Source organism: Mchenga conophoros, linkage group LG13, assembly GCF_057382185.1.
Source record: "Mchenga conophoros isolate Kocher_MC1m ecotype Shallow Benthic linkage group LG13, M_conophoros_male_GT1.1, whole genome shotgun sequence".
NCBI classification, from domain to species: Eukaryota; Metazoa; Chordata; class Actinopteri; order Cichliformes; family Cichlidae; genus Mchenga; species Mchenga conophoros.
Genome location: NC_140538.1, coordinates 32,917,108 through 32,934,068, shown reverse-complemented (window position 1 = coordinate 32,934,068; position 16,961 = coordinate 32,917,108). Strand labels below are relative to the sequence as shown.

General features: G+C 45.6%; 3 protein-coding genes across 3 annotated transcripts; 2 read left to right on the top strand and 1 right to left on the bottom strand.

Moving 5' to 3' along the window:
- Positions 1 to 943: 943 nt before the first annotated feature.
- prph2b (peripherin 2b (retinal degeneration, slow)) lies at positions 944 to 6,974 on the top strand. The gene is made up of 3 exons (XM_085243047.1): positions 944 to 1,808; positions 3,500 to 3,746; positions 5,345 to 6,974. Exons 1-3 carry the CDS (start codon positions 1,228 to 1,230, stop codon positions 5,543 to 5,545), a joined length of 1,029 nt encoding a protein of 342 aa, XP_085099173.1. The 5' UTR covers positions 944 to 1,227; the 3' UTR covers positions 5,546 to 6,974.
- A 2,301-nt stretch (positions 6,975 to 9,275) lies between these two features.
- LOC146561761 (uncharacterized) lies at positions 9,276 to 10,207 on the bottom strand. Its single transcript, XM_085243048.1, has one exon. The coding sequence runs from the start codon at positions 10,020 to 10,022 to the stop codon at positions 9,393 to 9,395; it is 630 nt and encodes a 209-aa protein (XP_085099174.1). The 5' UTR covers positions 10,023 to 10,207; the 3' UTR covers positions 9,276 to 9,392.
- Positions 10,208 to 11,376: 1,169 nt separating this feature from the next.
- Positions 11,377 to 16,338, top strand: LOC146561760 (voltage-gated potassium channel regulatory subunit KCNG3-like). The gene is made up of 2 exons (XM_085243046.1): positions 11,377 to 14,491; positions 14,982 to 16,338. Exons 1-2 carry the CDS (start codon positions 13,923 to 13,925, stop codon positions 15,625 to 15,627), a joined length of 1,215 nt encoding a protein of 404 aa, XP_085099172.1. The 5' UTR covers positions 11,377 to 13,922; the 3' UTR covers positions 15,628 to 16,338.
- The last annotated feature ends 623 nt before the right edge of the window (positions 16,339 to 16,961 follow it).

Here is a 16,961-nt window from a genome sequence, read left to right as displayed (position 1 = left end):
TAGCTCACCAAAAGCTGTTTCGCTGCAGCCGTGAAGAAAACGTCTTGGTTTGTATTTTTCTTTACATGTGAACACAGCCCTTCTACTGCCTCTGTCACGCTGTGGAAATCTTTAGAATCCTTGTCGCCAGTTGTGATATTCTGGATTAGGCTCTTGAAAAGATCAGGACAGAAGGACGTGGATAGGTGCCTTTATTGAACAGCAGGACATCACACACTAACTTGTTGTTTCTTAGCGGTGCAGAAACTACCCTTTTTTGTTGTTATATATTGGTCAACCAAGAACTAGCCCTGTAACAGGCACTTCTGTATTTTACCACTGGGGGGGCAACAATTCACTCTATTACAGTAGCGGTCACTCAGAGAGGCAGCTGTGCTGTGTTTGATGGTTTCTCTTTACAATACTTTGCAAATGCATCCTCAGCCTTCAGCATTCACTTCTGCAGGTATGAGAGCATTGTGGACATCACACGAAGGTGTGGAGTCTAGATAAACAGTCTGACTGGTAAGCCTTGATAGTTTAAAAACTAGTAAAATCACTGCCTGACTTCAGATCGGGAAGTGCTCTGTTGTATTCGGTCTCTGCTTTGGGATCTCTACAAAACACCAGGACTGTGAGATGGCCTAACTCTCTGTGTACCTGCACAGTAAGCTCCCCTGGGTCTCTGGGTTTTCAAGTTCTCTCAAATGTAACCTGCTCAGTGCATGTGCACAGCATCTTTTACCACGGAGATACAAGTTTTCTCACTAAACAGAGTTCAGGCTCCTGCTCACAGGAGGTTTGTTGGACTGCTTACTGAGACTACCCTGCCCTGAGGTGAGGCAGGTGAACTCTGCTCAGTGAAGCTTGTGACAGTGAGGAGGAAGCAGCTGCTTAACATCAAACCAATTAGGAGTTAGAGGAGGGATTAGAGGCAGCAGCTGATCTGCTGATAATGAGCTCAGGAGGCTTTAGGATGACGAGCTGCCGCACGCTCGCATTCACACCTCCATACATCCTGCAGGAAATACTCACTTGGTCTGTGTGAATATTGTGCAGTGTTTGATGGTGGACTCCTCTGCTCCCTCAGTAACATGGACTGTCCCCCCTTGCAGCTCAGCATTATGGGCCGGAAACCAGTAGATGTTGTTTTTTCACGAGTAAAGCTCTGAATCTGAGTCTGAACTGCAGCTGCTTCTTATTGAATCCTGACCCTCAGTGTCTGTTTGAATTCTCAGAGTTGCTAAAATGCCTTTCATGCCGGTGAAGTTCAACCTGCAGAAGCGGGTCAAGCTGGCTCAGGGTCTATGGATGCTCTACTGGTTTTCAGTCATCGCAGGGATCCTCATCTTCAGCCTCGGCATCTTCTTCAAGATTGAGCTGCGGAAGAGAAGTGAGATGATGGACAACAACGAGAGCCACCTGGTGCCCAACTTGCTGATCCTGGTGGGATTGCTGGCTTGCGGCCTTAATGCCTTTGGAGGGAAGGTGTGCCATGACTCTCTGGATCCCATCAAGTTCTCCAAATGGAAGCCGATGTTGAAGACATATTTGCTGCTGTGCTGCGGCTTCAACGTGTTGCTGGTACTCGTGTCGCTGCTCTGCTTCCTTATGCAGTTCTCCGTATACCTGACACTGGCCGAGGGCCTGAGTTACGCCATCCGGTTTTACAAGGACACGGACACTCCAGGGCGCTGCTTCATGAAGAGGACGCTGGACATGACGCAGATCGAGTTCCACTGCTGCGGGAACAACAATTTCAGGGATTGGTTTGAGGTTCAGTGGATCAGCAACCGCTACCTGGACATGAGCAACGATGTGGTCAAAGAGTGAGTATCTGAGCGGGGTGGCCGGTCACGTGGAGCCATTATTGAAAAGTTATCGATGTTGTTGGATAATGTATCTGCTGTTTAAGAATTTACACACAGAGCTGGCACCTGATTCTATTAGATGAATCCATAATTATTCTATAGAAATTGTCCATCTGAATATTCCTCTATATTTTAATCAAACTCATCAATTTTTAACAAAGCAGCAGCCTCGGGAAAAGTGTCTCTGGGATCACGACACAAGTCTGATCAGCAGCTCCTCGTTGAACTGAGCACCTCAGATATTTCTAAATTAAATTTCTCAGGTTTTATTCATTAGTTTCTCAGATGAATTAAACATTGGGCTCAGCAGAGGATCAGAGAGGTCTTAAGGAGGTAAAAGTCAACGTTTAGGAGCTTCGTGCGGGGCGTCTCCTCTGAGACTCTAATCTGTCACTTGATCCTTAAACACAGCAAAGCGGACATTAAAGAAACAGCTTCTGATCAGAAATGAACACGTCTGATTGGCTGCAGCTCTGAAATAGTGGCAAACCTGTAACTATTTTGTTTTCTGTTATAATGTGTTTAAAAGAGATTATTTTTTTCTCTAATATAATTGATCCAACTTAAAGCCATACCCACAGCTTGTACCAATTAACAAGTTAAATAACATACTGCATCTGACAAAGTGAAAACTTTACATGTCGCTGTTCTTCATATTTGAACGAAGCAGTCTTATTCTCCATCAGTGTCTCTGCTGAGTTGAATTGTGGGATATAAATTATATTGTATGCTCTTGCCATACGAAGGTTTCCGATTGACTAAAACGTCTAATGGACTATTTTGTACTCTACTTTTCTCACTTTGAGTCTAAAACTGCAACGTTTAATGATGATTTTTATCAGATAATTTGATCACATCTGGTAGTACCATCCATAGACAAATTTACCAATATTTTTAACATATTGGTTAAATTTGACATCACCCTCCAAGATAATCTAACAAGTTTAAACGTGACAGGAAAAGGGAGAGTTTATTTTCTTCTTAATGACCTTCCTCCAAAAGGGCAAACCAGTTTTCAGATTTGGAGAGCAGATAAATCATCCAGAGGTGCAGACTGTAGTGAGTTTCACTGTTGTCATGAAACATTTGCGTGGCTTTACTTCCACTTAAATTGAGCGGAAGGCTGCCATAAGAGACATTTCCTCTGCAGCATTCAGTGCCTGGTCCTCAACAGTTTTCCATCACAGTGAATAATCTTATTAAAGCAGAGTGCAGCTGTATGCTGACGGTCCTCTCAGTTATGGCTCTGATGTTCTGCTCAGTTATGATTCTTTTGAAATTCTTACTTTCCATGCAAACAGCCTTGCCTTGCAAACATAACTGTTATGGAGGCCTTCCTCCACAGTGGCCAGTGAGTGTTTCACCTCCACATGGTTCTTGCTCATAGGGTTGCCCTCTCTGAAAGTTCAGGAACTCAGGAAAATTGGTCGACTTCTTGCCGTATTTTATTGATCTTTGGTTTAGTCTCTGTAGTAACGTATAGTTCCTATTAGCTTACTTTTGTCTTGAGTCACCTGTGCTGCAACCGTTCATTCATTTCAGCATAGATTTAACTAACCCATTTCCAGAGCAATGGGGGGGTCGTCGCTAATCTCTCCTCAGTCCCCAGGCTGGCTTTGTTTGACCTCTGACCTGTGTTTGGCCTGCAGTCGAGTCCTCAGTAACGTGGAGGGGAAGTATCTGATGGACAGCGTCCCATTCAGCTGCTGTAACCCCGGGTCCCCCCGGCCCTGCATCCAGCACCACCTGACCAATAACTCTGCTCATTACGACTATGACCACCGCACAGAGGAGCTCAACATCTGGACCCGGGGCTGCCTTGAGGCCCTCTTCTCCTATTACAGCAGCCTGATGAGCAGCATTGGTGTTTTTGTCCTCTTTGCCATCATCCTGGAGGTAAGACCCCACCCACATTCCACTGCAGCCAATCAGCCAAACAGACATCTCTTTGATTCAGATGTTCAGCTTAGAAAATCTGAAGCTGCAACATAACGACTAAAATTGAATGGAAACAGCTAGCCTGGTCCTGTGACATACTCCATCTGCAAATGTCTGAGAAGCTGTGATGGCGCGTGAGACCCAGAAATAAAAAGCGTTGCTCTACAGTTTATTAGCAGTTTCCAGCTGCTCTTCTGCTCATCTAACATATCAAATCTAGTCTGACAAATTATTTCAATAAGCAGCCAATGAAAGGCTGAAACCTAACCTAAGCATATCTTCTGTTGTTTTAATGTCAAACTTGTCAGTGCATCTCAGATTTGTTAGTTTCACTTTATTTACCTTCTGCTCTAATGAAAGCTTCACATTGTACAGGAGAAACCGGGCATGTGGCTGTTCTAAAGCCGGGTGCTTTGTTTGAAAAAGCAATGGAAAAAAAATCAGTGAATGTGTGTTTGGTGCTGTTTTTAACTCATTTGTTCAAAGTGAACAGGCTTAAGTCTTTGACTTTCTCTCTCGGGTGAATCCAGGCTCCAAGTTCTCTTCCTAATCTTGTGATTTAGAACGAGATCATTGCAGCAGCACCCCTGCAGTAAATTCAGCGGAGTGAGCAGGTTAACAGAATAACTGATTGGTGTGGGATTAGCATTAGTACTGATGTTCCTGAGCGGCTGCTGTATCACGACACGGCACACACCATTTAAAAAGGCCGTTTTTGTTTAAATTCTCTGTGCAACTCCAACTGCATCATGAAAACGCACACATTCTCTGCATGACTGTTTCTGTTGTGGCTGTGACTGTGTGATTTCTGTTGTGCTCATACGTGACTCAGGACCTGAGGTGGATCATCTGGTGAAATGTCACATTAAGTGGTGGTCAGGCTCACTGAGGATAAGGAGCTATTTCTGGGGGGTTAATCTGTCCACAGAAACAGCAGGTTGCATTCTGGGAAAATAAGGATGAGGGACACTTCCCGAGAGGGAGAAGTGAGTTGGAATCTGGGTCAAAACAACATGTTTGACCTGAAAGGCTTAAGTTAAAAAAACAACATCCTGAACTCAGTTTTTCCTCACTCCTCAGTTTAAAGGGCGAGCCTCGGGGTTCAGTACCAGGCTCTCTGTAGTTTGCAATTCGGTCTATGATCTTAATAAAGCAGAGTGTGACTGTATGCTCATGATATTGCCATTTGCCACTCGGAGGCTCTCACGCTGTTCTCTGAACAAAGCAAACAATAATGTGTAATTGTCGTTAGGGTGCTGCTAAAGAAAATAAAAGGGCCCAAAATTGTACTGAAGCCTTCTAACAGAAAATTTCACATTTCTTTTGACAGAGTCGGTTAAATGAGCACAAAACAAAACTACTAATACCAACTAAAAATGACCACAAACAACATTCCTGTCACCACAATGTTCTCTGGGGGGACTGTAGGGATTTAAAACTCGGTCAGAACCAGAGAGTCACCTTAAAATGATGAGGTCATAAAATATTACATGTACTTGGCTGGATGGGTTTTTCCTGGATTTGCCATAAATGTGAGCTGTGTGTGTCTATGTCAGTCTGTGGACATGGCAGGGCTGAAGTACTTGAGCACAGCGCTTGAGACGATGGCAGAGCCGGAGAACCCCGAGTGTGAGAGTGAGGGCTGGCTGCTCGAGAAGGGCGTCAAGGAGACGTTCAGCGATCTGCTCACCAAATTGAAGACCCTTGGGAGGACCAACCAGGTGGAAGGCGGAGATGCTCCAGAGGCCAACACCTGATAGCCAAACCCACCACAGAGGACTGATGTCTCCCCTTCTCTTCACCCCCCTCAAATGCCATCTCTCTCCCCCCATAAGAGGGAGAAAAGAACTGTATATAAGCCACACATGCACATTAATGTGAACATTTGAAGTTCCTGTGAATGTCGATATTTTCTGTAAATATGTTAAACAGAGTTTATTTTTAAAAAAGAGGAACGTGCTCCTGTAATTAAAACATCATCACCCCTTTCAGAGTAGCAGTTCCTGTCAGGCGGTGGTTAGACCATCAGACAGCATCGGGTCCCAGTGAGTCTATTCCCACCAATGTGTCTGAGTGTTGCAGTTCCGTGTTTGTCCAGCAGGGAGCACACAGCCAAGACAGCACGGATCCATCGACGTCATCATTAGTGTAAAAAGATCAACCTAGTTATTATTTCTTACATCCAGATGTTTGAATGTGTGTCATTTCTGCTGGCTTTCTCCAGCAATCACTGGAGACTTTAACATGAGAGAACAAACCACTAAGCAGCACACAACGTACCAGTGCTGCCATCTGTGAGAGCAGGCAGCAATGACAGAGGTTCATACACAGCAGCATGACTCCTGTATAAAACTCCTGTCAGTACAGAGGCTCAGATGGTGTTCACACAGCTGTACTTATTGCCTGTATACGAAACATGCACATGCAGGTGTATATACAGGTGTAAAGTTAATGTAACTGATGTAGGACTAACAGAAACGGCACATCTTACATTATTATAAAGGCCGGTGTGCACAGGTGTATACAGAGCTAAGCACATAAACTACAGGTATAAAAATGATCATTTGTCAGTTTGATGTGGTCGTTATTTTTCTTTTTTTTTTTTTTAAATGTCAACATCTTATCAAGTCTTTGTTGATAAATGGCTACCGAATGCTTCACCTTAACACAAGTTAAGTGTGTTTCTGCTTGGGTCTGTTCATTATGCACTGAGCAGGTGAGTTAACAGCACTGACTGTCTCTGCAGTTTAAAAAATTTAATACCCCTCACTGACGAAATGCTCCTAGTGTGATTTCAAACCGCACAACGAATGGAGCAAAGCTGTGTCCAACACATGCCGTCACAGATGGGTTATTCCTGCAGGTGTGGGTGACATGTCCAGAAAGAACACCCGGCAGACTGAATTCAGGTTGAAAAATGGGCTGTGGCAATCGTGTGATTGGTTATGAGGCGTTTCCTTTATTGCTTTCTTTCTCTGTAAGGTCTGAAACCTGTGATTATTTAAGGGACAGGAAAGAGAGAGAGAAATCTGCTCTCAGATTTGTAGTTAAAGCCAAGTCCACTGCATAGAGCATCATATGTTTCTGTTTCTTTGGAGAGAGTGATGTCTTCAGTCAGTTGTTGTGGGTTGGTTGGAGCTTCTAGTTCTGTGTATGATAAAACCTATAAAGAGATTGTGACTGAAACCAAGCTGTCTGACTCATCTTTTATCAAACACAGCTTTGGAACACGTAACATAAAAATATATTTATATATTATTAGATATCTATAACTACTGTGAGAAAACCTTCAGCTTTGGTCTTTATTGTGCTGTCTTAGGTGTTCAGGTGTGAAATACTTTAGTGTTTTACAGCTTATATTAAATTCACATTACATTTTTGTAAGTACATCTTTAGCAGTATGTCTGTGAAGGTTCTCAGTCATCCAGGCCATCGTAGTCTAAGGAGCTTGGAAAGAAAAGCGTCTGGACTTCTTTAAGTTGCTTGAAGACGTTTCACTTCTCATCCGAGAAGCTTCTTCTGTTCAACTGAAGAAGCTTTTCTTTCCAAGCTATCTTTAGCAGTACATTTTACAGGGGTTTTTTTTGGTGTTTTTCTTGCAGTATTTATTGTGCTTTATTAAAAAAAAGTGTCATTTAAAGTTCCTTGGGATGTTATTACAGTGTTTTGTTTTACTTTTTTGGTCTTATCACTAGTACCATCGCTTTTATTGTGATATTTTTACAGTTTTCTTTTATAGTTTTTTGGGGGGAGTTTCTTGCAGTATTTTTCCAGTGTTATACATCATTGTGTGACATGTGCAGTTCATTACCTCATCTGAGCAGATAAATGGTTAATCAGCTCACAGGGAGATTAACTCTGTTTATATCAGCTAAAGGTCAAAGACAGTGACCGTGACGCAGAGAGGAACCTGGGGGGTCCAGAGATGGAGCCAAGTCCAAGTCCTTTAAAGGACACTGTAGACATCGTGAAGCAATACGAACACAAACCTACCCCGCACTAGCTGACTGCAGACAGTGTAAATGGACTGGACTCTGCCTCGAATCTTCCGCCTTTTTGAAATGTACATTGGTCAGTGCATGGTGTAACCAAAACCTGAAAACCTGCACACCAGTACCTTTGCCACAGACTGGTTGTAACTAATGTTTATCGTGTTGGACCAGTATTACCAGCTACTGAAGAACAGGAGGGTCAGCTGACAGTCGAGAACTGGGGAAGATGAGGATCCACTCAGAGGTTAGAGATTAAAGCAAAGCTGAGGAAGCGATTTAAACTTTGATCCTTTTAATGCAGCACGCAATGCTTTAACCCAGTGGGAGGTTAACGAGAATACAGGTGATGCTAACTCTGTTCCAAAGTACAGTGCCTCAGTCTGAGCATGATTAGAGAAACAGAAAAAAATGGAGACTTCGTACAAAAGTGTAAAAACGAACATTAATGAGAGACAATAAAGGAGTTCAACATGAATGAAATATTCTAAAGTGGAGAGATGTGAAGACCTGATGATTAGTTTTGGTTAAGACAGAAGTTTCTGTTTTACACATTTGTGGCGGGGCGTGGTCAGTGGCGCGGCTGCAGCGAGGTGAACACACCTGAACGGCATCTGCAATCACGCCTCACCTGCATAAAAGGAAGAACTGGGTCCGGTCTGAGGGTTGTTGTTGGTGTTGTTGGTGATGTGCTCGGCTATGAGCTGAAAAGCTGCAGCTGTGTGTGTAAAGAACAGCAACCAGAAATAAAAGATGAGATGATGATGAGATAGCCTTTATTTGTCAGTTGCAGGTCTTTTGCCCACAACCGAGCTGACAGACCTTGCCGACCGTACATACAATACAAACATCACATTGGGGAGACAGGTCAGGCTAGGTAGCAAGGAAAAAAACATCAAAATGTGTAACACAAAAGGATAATACAGGAATGCACAGATATCAACACATCATAGCACAATAAACACAGACAGCAACATGGGAAAGAGTTCCAGTGTGTACATCTGATCTGGGACCGCTGCAATCTTTCAACTGCGCCTCCAACTGACCCGACGTCCACATCAGAGGGGAGGTAAGCGTTGGAGGTGGCGTTGGATCCGGGGTAGGGAGGGTGATACGTCGGTGAGTGCTTATCAGTATCAGTATGTGTGTGCGTGTCCATAGTTCAGCTGAGACAGTGTCCTTCGCCCTGCCAGGCTAAGTAAACAGTCTTCCAGCCAACCCTGGCGGCCTTGTAGGGAATGGGAACCCATATGGAAAAGAAATTGTAAAAACTTATATGTGATTACTCATGAAAGTAGCCACTTTCTCATTACTTTCATACATTGTTTTAGTAAGTATCCAAAACATACAAGTTTCATCATATAATTTTTCAAGGGATCTTATATCTGTTTTCACTCTTATATGCTTTTCATACAAGTTTCACACAAGACAGATACAAACTTTATAAGATTTATATATATCTTTTCCATATGGAAAGGAACAGACTCAACACAGTCGTTATCAGGGAGTTTTTGTTCAGCTCCAGCCTTGAGCCCACAGCTGGCGCCGAAGGGGTAACCGCATTATGATGGTGATTTTTCTTTTGCAACAACTCATGAGAATTTCAAGCTGTTCTTTAACACTCCGACACTGGTCTCTCAATCTCCCGTTGGATAGCCGCGAGTTTCTCCATGATGTTATTAACCTTCAGTTCCGTGGTGTTGTCATTCTTTTGCTCAAAAGGCAGATTCTGAGACCTCACAACCGCAGTCAGCTGTTCCAAGATGTAATCCAACTTCCGCGCAGAGGTGTTGTTCCGGGTGGACTTTTCCTTGATGTAATCCAATATACACTCAGAGGTCTTATTCTGAGCATTCACTGCAGCTGTAAGCGCCTCCAAGCGCTTAACCATGCTGCACTCAGTGAGCCCTTTCTGAGAAGTCGCGCCTCGTCCCATCGTTCCAATCCCAGTGGGCAGCCTTGGGGGAGTTTGAAGAGCCGGTTCCGCTTTCTTAATTCTCCAATAAGCCAGGGCCAAGCCAGCTCCGATCAGCAAGAACCCTGTTATCATGGTTCCGAATAGGTAGATATCTTCAGCGTCCTCGATCCACAGTCCCGCCAGGCACACGATCCTCCAGTTCTGCCACCCGTCCATCGTGTACCCGGCAGGGAAAGTCCCTCCAGGGCACTCGGGCTCTCCCAAGCCCAGACTTCTCGTTGAGAAAAGGGTGTCAATAGCATTCAGAGACCAGTTGATGAAATCCATAATTCTCTTTAGGTTTTAGAAACAGACTGTGAGAGAGTGTTCCAGGGAAAGTAATACAAAAAACACGAGACTAGACAAGGACATAAGAACTAAGCAGGGAAGATAAGGGAGAGGAGAAAAAGTGCGTCCGCCTCCTCCGAGAGCCAAAGCAGAAAATAAAAGTGTATGCTGGAAAGCATGGAGACGTGGTCAGGTCTGCTGTGGATTTCTTCCAACATTATATGTTGGATTCATGAGGTTTGGGGCATGGCAACCCAGTACCGGGCAAGCCAGGGAAGGTGCTGGCCCAAAGTGTAGCCAAGCTCGTGACCACCTCCACCCTGACCACCACCTCTTCAACATCCTGGCTTCTGGAGAAAGCTTCAGATCCATCAGGTGCAAAACCAACAGACTAAAGAACAGCTTCTTCCCGTGGGCTGTCAGAACTCTTTTTTTTTTTCTTTTTTTTTGCCTGTCCCATTTGGTTCTTTAGCCGTCAGAATTGTTGTCTGAAGACCAACAAGGAGACCCAATGGATTTACCACCGGGAGTGAGCTGGTACATACCTGAGCGCCCAGCCCCGGACACCAAGAACCACCAATGCACCGACCCCTGAGGGCATCAGTCACCGGCAGGGAGTGTGGTGAGGGGAGATAGGCCTTGGAGGGCCTAGAAGTTCCCAGAGAGGTGGAGTCTAAGACCCGACCTGACATATAGACACAGACAAACAGGCACACACAGACACAAACATGCATTCCCACCCTCATGCACACATATACAAACACTCAGCACTCACCCAACGTAAGGATTGACATAAATGGACATATACACACAATCACACTCCCCAAACATACTCTATACCCCAGGTCCAGAACCCAGACCCAAGAGATGTTACCCTTCCCCCCGGGGTGGAGGCAAGCAGACCGTCCCAGGCTCCGCAGCAGCAGGGAGGCCAATCGGACAGCCAACATCTCCTCCCAGCCCCCCCCGCCCCGATGGCTAGCAGAGAACGGGGGTGTGTGTGAAGACCCCATACCTCCCTCCTCCCACTCATGTGTAGTGTTGCTGCGTGTTGTTCTAAAGTGCATTTAAAACAAGGGAGAGCATGGTGCTGCTGCCAGAGAGCAGCAGGTGTTAGCACGGCCCCTCCCGAGAACCCTCAATGTCTACATGGATTTAAAATTGAGAGGTGGGCACCGGTGCCAGAGGTAGGTTTGAGTACACAGACCGTCCACTGGACGCCGTTAACGTGCCCACCCTCAAGGCCCTACATATATATGTGTGTTATGAGAGTGTAAGTAATGTGGATGTCTAAGTTGTGAGATAAAATTGAGGCACAGGTGGCCAGAAGGGGACAGAGGGGGGGGGGGAATGTCTCCCCTGCACCCTGGTGACACACCCGCACCCCAAGGCCCTACCTGTGTGGGTGAGTGTGGTGGAGCGGGAAGAGGGAGGTAGCCAGGGATGGGGAGGAAAACGAGGGAGGATGCCCCTCCCTAGGGCCAGCTCCCCCGCTGACCCCAGTAGGCACCCTCGTCCTCTGGTGCCTACCAAGGCAAGGGAGCCCAGGTCCATCCACACCGGGGCCTACAGTAGCAGCACTGCAGAGCCCCACAGGACCCGGGGCAGCCCACCCTACCCCACCGCAGAGGAAACTGTACCCACCCCAACATTCAATCATCTCAGAACTCTTAATGCAAGAGTGTGAGCAGACCTCTCCCATACAGTCATACAGCCACTCTGTCGCTGCTATTTATTATGCTCCCATTTTTTTTTCTCCTATGCAATATTTCAGCAGATGTGCAGATGATCCATGTCCTTAATGACCTTCCACCCTTATTTATTATTTATTATATTTTATTACGATGCCCTTGTAATGCTTGTTTTTCTTTTTCTTTTTTTGTATATTGTTTTCTTTACTTTCAGACCTTTGTGATCTTGCTGCCTAACTTCACAGTGCAAGCAACTGTATAATGATAATAAAAGTTCTAGGTTCTTTATGCATTTTAAGTTAATTTTATGTTTTTAAGCTACAATAAATAAGCAACTTCATGTTTAAAAAATCAGATTGTAATGTTTAGATTGTTGGTTTTAAAACAAACATTGGTGGAAACAATGTTCAATCTATTTACAGTTGACGATATTTTAAGTTACACGCCACACTCGGTAGAGGGCAGCATGTTTTCCTTTCTCAGTGGGTGGTAGAGATTTGGAGATGGATGCAGCAAAGTTTTCCAGCTGTGGGTAAAGAGTGTGAGTGTCATTGCTCCCTTCACGTTAATGCAGCCATTGAGGTATGCAATTAGCATTTTATGTGTTGCTAGAAAAATAAGATGTTTTTTTGTGACAGAGCTGTTTATATGTTAGTCACAGAATGTGTCAACATTTTGTAAAGGTCAAAATGTGAATGTTTATGTTGTTGAATAATATGCTTTATGAGAACGCCTTACTGTAAAAAATTGATTATTTTATGTTGTTTTGTACATCATGGCATCATTGGTAGCACCTGTGTCCAACAACCTGGAGAGAGTTACGTCGTGACAGAAACATATTCTGCTAGACTGCTGTTCAAGTGTGTTGAAGACTTAAAGGCCATCCAGGCCCTTAACCTCTTCAATTTTAATGAGAAAAAGACTGAAGTGATGATGTTTGCAGGTATCACTCTGACACCCTTGTTGATATCTGTTCCTTGGCCCAGTACATCAGGCTGACTATTACAAACCAGTGTGGAAAAATTATTTTATTTCCAGTTGAGGCAGCTGGCCAAAATAAAGCCAGTTCTTTCCAGGCAGCACTTTGAGAGTGTAATCCACACCTTTGTTACCATTCTGCTGGACTACTGGAATGAACTTTGCTTGAGGGCTGGTGCTTCTTCAGTGGCTCATCTTCAGTTAGTACAGAATGCTGCTGCATGTCTTTGAACCAGCACACACAATTATAAGCATGTTTCTCCCATTTTAACCTGGAACCACTGGCCGCCTATAAATTTTAGGATCACTTTTGGAATTGCTTTAAAAGGCTCTAATTATCTCGTCCCACATTACTTCCTGTTCTCTCAGGTCGGCCGATCAGCTGCTCCTGAGTGTATCGAAAACTAAGCATAAGCTCAGAGGGCACCTTCACCGTTACAGCTCGTAAAACATTTGGAACAACTTAGCCTTGTAAAGACATTTATTAATCTTTATTCGTTTTTGTTGCATGGCTGTAGTTCCTTGTTTTCTCCAAAATCCGATGATGATGATGAGGATGATGATGATGATGATGATGATGATGAGCTGTGTCCAGCAGGGGGAAACCTTTACACAGCTCTGCAGGTTATTACTGAGTTCATAAAATCATTATGCACACATGCTTTGATGCGCACTGAAACATTAAATTATGATTAAGAGGATTAAATGTTTAATATGTGATGAAAATGAGGACAGCTAAAGAGGAAGAAGATCAACAGCAGAGGATGAGGAGATGCTGAAGCACAGGAAGGAGGTTTTGGGGGATATAAAGTGTCTCTGGCTCGGACTCTTCGGATCAGCGAGTGATCCTCCCCCTCTCTGACAGGAGGAGGAGGAGGGTGAGCTGCTGCTCTTCACTCTCAGAGATGCAGCAGAAGTCAAAGAGAATCCTCGCTGATTTCTGCTGAGCAGGAAATCTGTCTATGGCATTGATTCAGTTTCTCAGAGTTTGACTAAAAATAATCGATGAAAGTGGGTCACTGCTCATTTGATCTTCTTTACATTCCTGACACGCTTCCATTTTCACCGAAGCTGCAAAGACATTTTTATCTGAGGAGGAAACTTGAGAAGCAACAGCGTTCTCGCACTCTTTGGCTGCTGACATGAAACTTTGGAGCATCTTGGCTGCGCTCGCAGGAGTCTGAAGGTTTCCAGCACGAACTGCGGCAACGCCTCCTCACGCAGAGAAAACATGAAATGTGGCAGCAGCCTCTGCACGCTGAACGTTGGTGGCCGCAGGTTCTCCTACACTGCGGAGCTGATGAGGCGTCTCCCCCTCAGCAGACTCAGTCGACTGCTTCGCTGCGTGTCGGAGAGCGAGCTTCTTGAGCTCTGCGATGACTACGATCGTGATCGCAATGAGTTCTTCTTTGACCGCCACTCTGAGGCCTTCAGTTTCATCATGCTGTACGTGCAGCACGGGAAACTGCGCTTTGTGCCACACATGTGTGAGCTTTCCTTCTACAACGAGATGCTGTACTGGGGCCTGGAGAGCTCTGATCTGCAGCTGTGCTGCCAGCGTCTTCTGGACGACCGCATGTCTGACGCCCTCGTGCACTTCTTCCCGGAGGAGGAGCCACCACGTGGCCCTGAGATTACGCAGAATCCTTGGCTGGAGAAGATGAGGAGAACATTTGAGGAGCCCACGTCCTCGTTGGCTGCGCAGCTCCTTGCTTCAGTGTCAGTGCTGTTTGTAGTCATCTCCATGGTGATGCTATGTGCCAGCACCTTACCTGATTGGACAGCGCTGGAACAGCAAAGGTAGGACTCACACTGACACACACACTGCACTATTCAGAATCAGCCCCTGACAGACCCGGTCCAGTTCTGATGGGTACCTGCAGCAGGTAGAGAACTGGTGCAGTTCGGAGGAAAACCGGGACCAGCAGCGGATTATTGATAATTGACTGATAAGTCACAAAGTGTACATGCTCCTGTGTGTGTAAAGCTTCTTGCCACAGTGGTAGCTCTGCATGCTTGAGTTGGCTGTGAGATGTGCTACCCAACACAACCGCAGAGGGATCTGTGTCTCCAGCTGGAATCAAACCAGCAACCTTTTGCTCACCAAGCAAATGCGTTAACCATTGCGTCATTGTCAGTGTACCTAATATGAATAACTTAACTCCCCTTCTGTGTGAAACCATTGTGAATGATTGTCTGACATCTCCACCTGTGATTTGTTAATTTTCAGCAACATCTCATTGGTCTATCTCTGCTTTCTCATTTGTCCCCTCTGGCCCCTCCCTTGCAGCATCATCGAGGCGGTGTGCATTGGTTGGTTCACAGCAGAGTGCATTGTCCATTTCCTAGTGTCTCGTGATAAGTGGGACTTCATTCAGCGGCCTCTGAACATCATTGACCTTCTGGCCATCCTGCCATACTACATCTCTGTTGCCATGACGAGCCTGACGGGCGAGAACTCGCAGCTGCAGCGAGCCGGTGTGACACTGCGTGTTCTTCGCATGATGCGGATCTTCTGGGTTATCAAGCTGGCGCGTCACTTCATGGGCCTGCAGACACTTGGCCTGACGCTTCGTCGCTGCTATCGTGAGATGGTAATGCTCCTGGTCTTCGTCTGTGTTGCCATGGCGATCTTCAGTGCGCTGGCTCAGCTGCTAGAGCACGGCCTTGACCTGGAGGCTGGAAACCATGACTACGCCAGTATCCCCGCTGCCTGCTGGTGGGTCATCATATCCATGACCACAGTGGGCTACGGGGACATGTACCCGATGACGGTGGCGGGACGCATGCTCGGAGGCCTCTGCGTGGTGAGCGGCATCGTCCTGCTGGCGCTGCCCATCACCTTCATCTATCACAGCTTTGTCCAGTGCTACCACGAGCTGAAGATGCGTTCAGCTCGCTGTGGCCGCAGTCTGTCGGGCGAATTCATCAACTGACCGTCATCCTGCTGCTGAGGAGGGGCGCTGCCATCAGCTCCATCACAATGAGAAGGATACAATCGATCGGACCGATCAAAAAGCAACTTGAGTTTTCCCCTGACGCCTCCATCGGAGTGAGTGTGTGTGATTGGCTGAATACAGGGTGTAGTGAAACATAACCTAACCCTCCATTTGCTGTTTTCAAGTCCAAACAGGACTCAGGTGACTTTACTTTGATAGTTTCTCATCCTGATTCGATCTCACAGACAGTCAGGTTCTGTTAGGTTGCTCAGAAGAGTCGGGGAATAATGCGCTCACACAGTGAAATGGTGGTGAGATAAACTCACACCATGCAATGCCCCCTCAGGTTAGGCATGAGAGGCAACCCGGCGGTCTGTGGCATAATTGAACCCCTCCTTTGTTTCCATGATGACCATAGAGCCAGTCAGCTGAAGTGTTGAAAGCATTTGGTTTGAATGTCCGGATGGAGAAGCGGGCGGAGTGTGAAGTATCTGACTACTTCTTCTTCTGTGTGAAATGCTGCAGGGTTTGAACCAAAGTACACTTATACAGGCGACCCCTTTAACCTTTGACCTTTACTTCAGAGATGTCAAACTCTCCATTTAGGAGAGTGTTTAAAAGGCTCATGTGTTTATGAACTCTGACCTCTGTTGCCTGATTTCGATCAGAAAACCACATCAGCTCATTAAAGGTTAAACCTGAAAACCTCACTGACTCCACCTGTCCATCATTTAAACATCGTCTCAGTGTTGCACAAAATACAATAACAATAATAATAATAATGGATACTTTATTGATCCCCATGGGGAAATTACTTGTTTTTCTCTGCATTTGACCCATTCACTCAGTGAAGCAGTGGGCAGCCCACTAAGCAGGCGCCCGGGGAGCAGTGTGTAGGGACGGTACCTTGCTCAGGGGTACCTCAGGGTAGCCGTTAAGTGGATTCGAACCGCCGACCTTCCGATCATGGGGCGACCACTTTACCTACTGAGCTATCTCTGCCCCAATGAAATCAGGTTTTCACATTAGAGTTACAATGGGATTCACACAAAACACCTGACATTAAAGCTCCTCCCACTGTGTCACAGGTGGAGTCCATGTCAGAAGGTCAGACAAAAGGCTGAAACATAAAAAAAAAACCTCTTCATATATTTTACAGGTGAGACTCTGAGAAGATGCTGAAGGTTTCAGCTAAATAAAGACGAAGAACGAAGTAACCTGGAAACACCTGAGTGATGAGAAAGTCCACACTCAGAGCTTCTGACAAACTGTGAGAGCAACAGACCGTGGGCCTCGTGAGACCCAAGATTTTTACTATCCGGCTGAGCCGT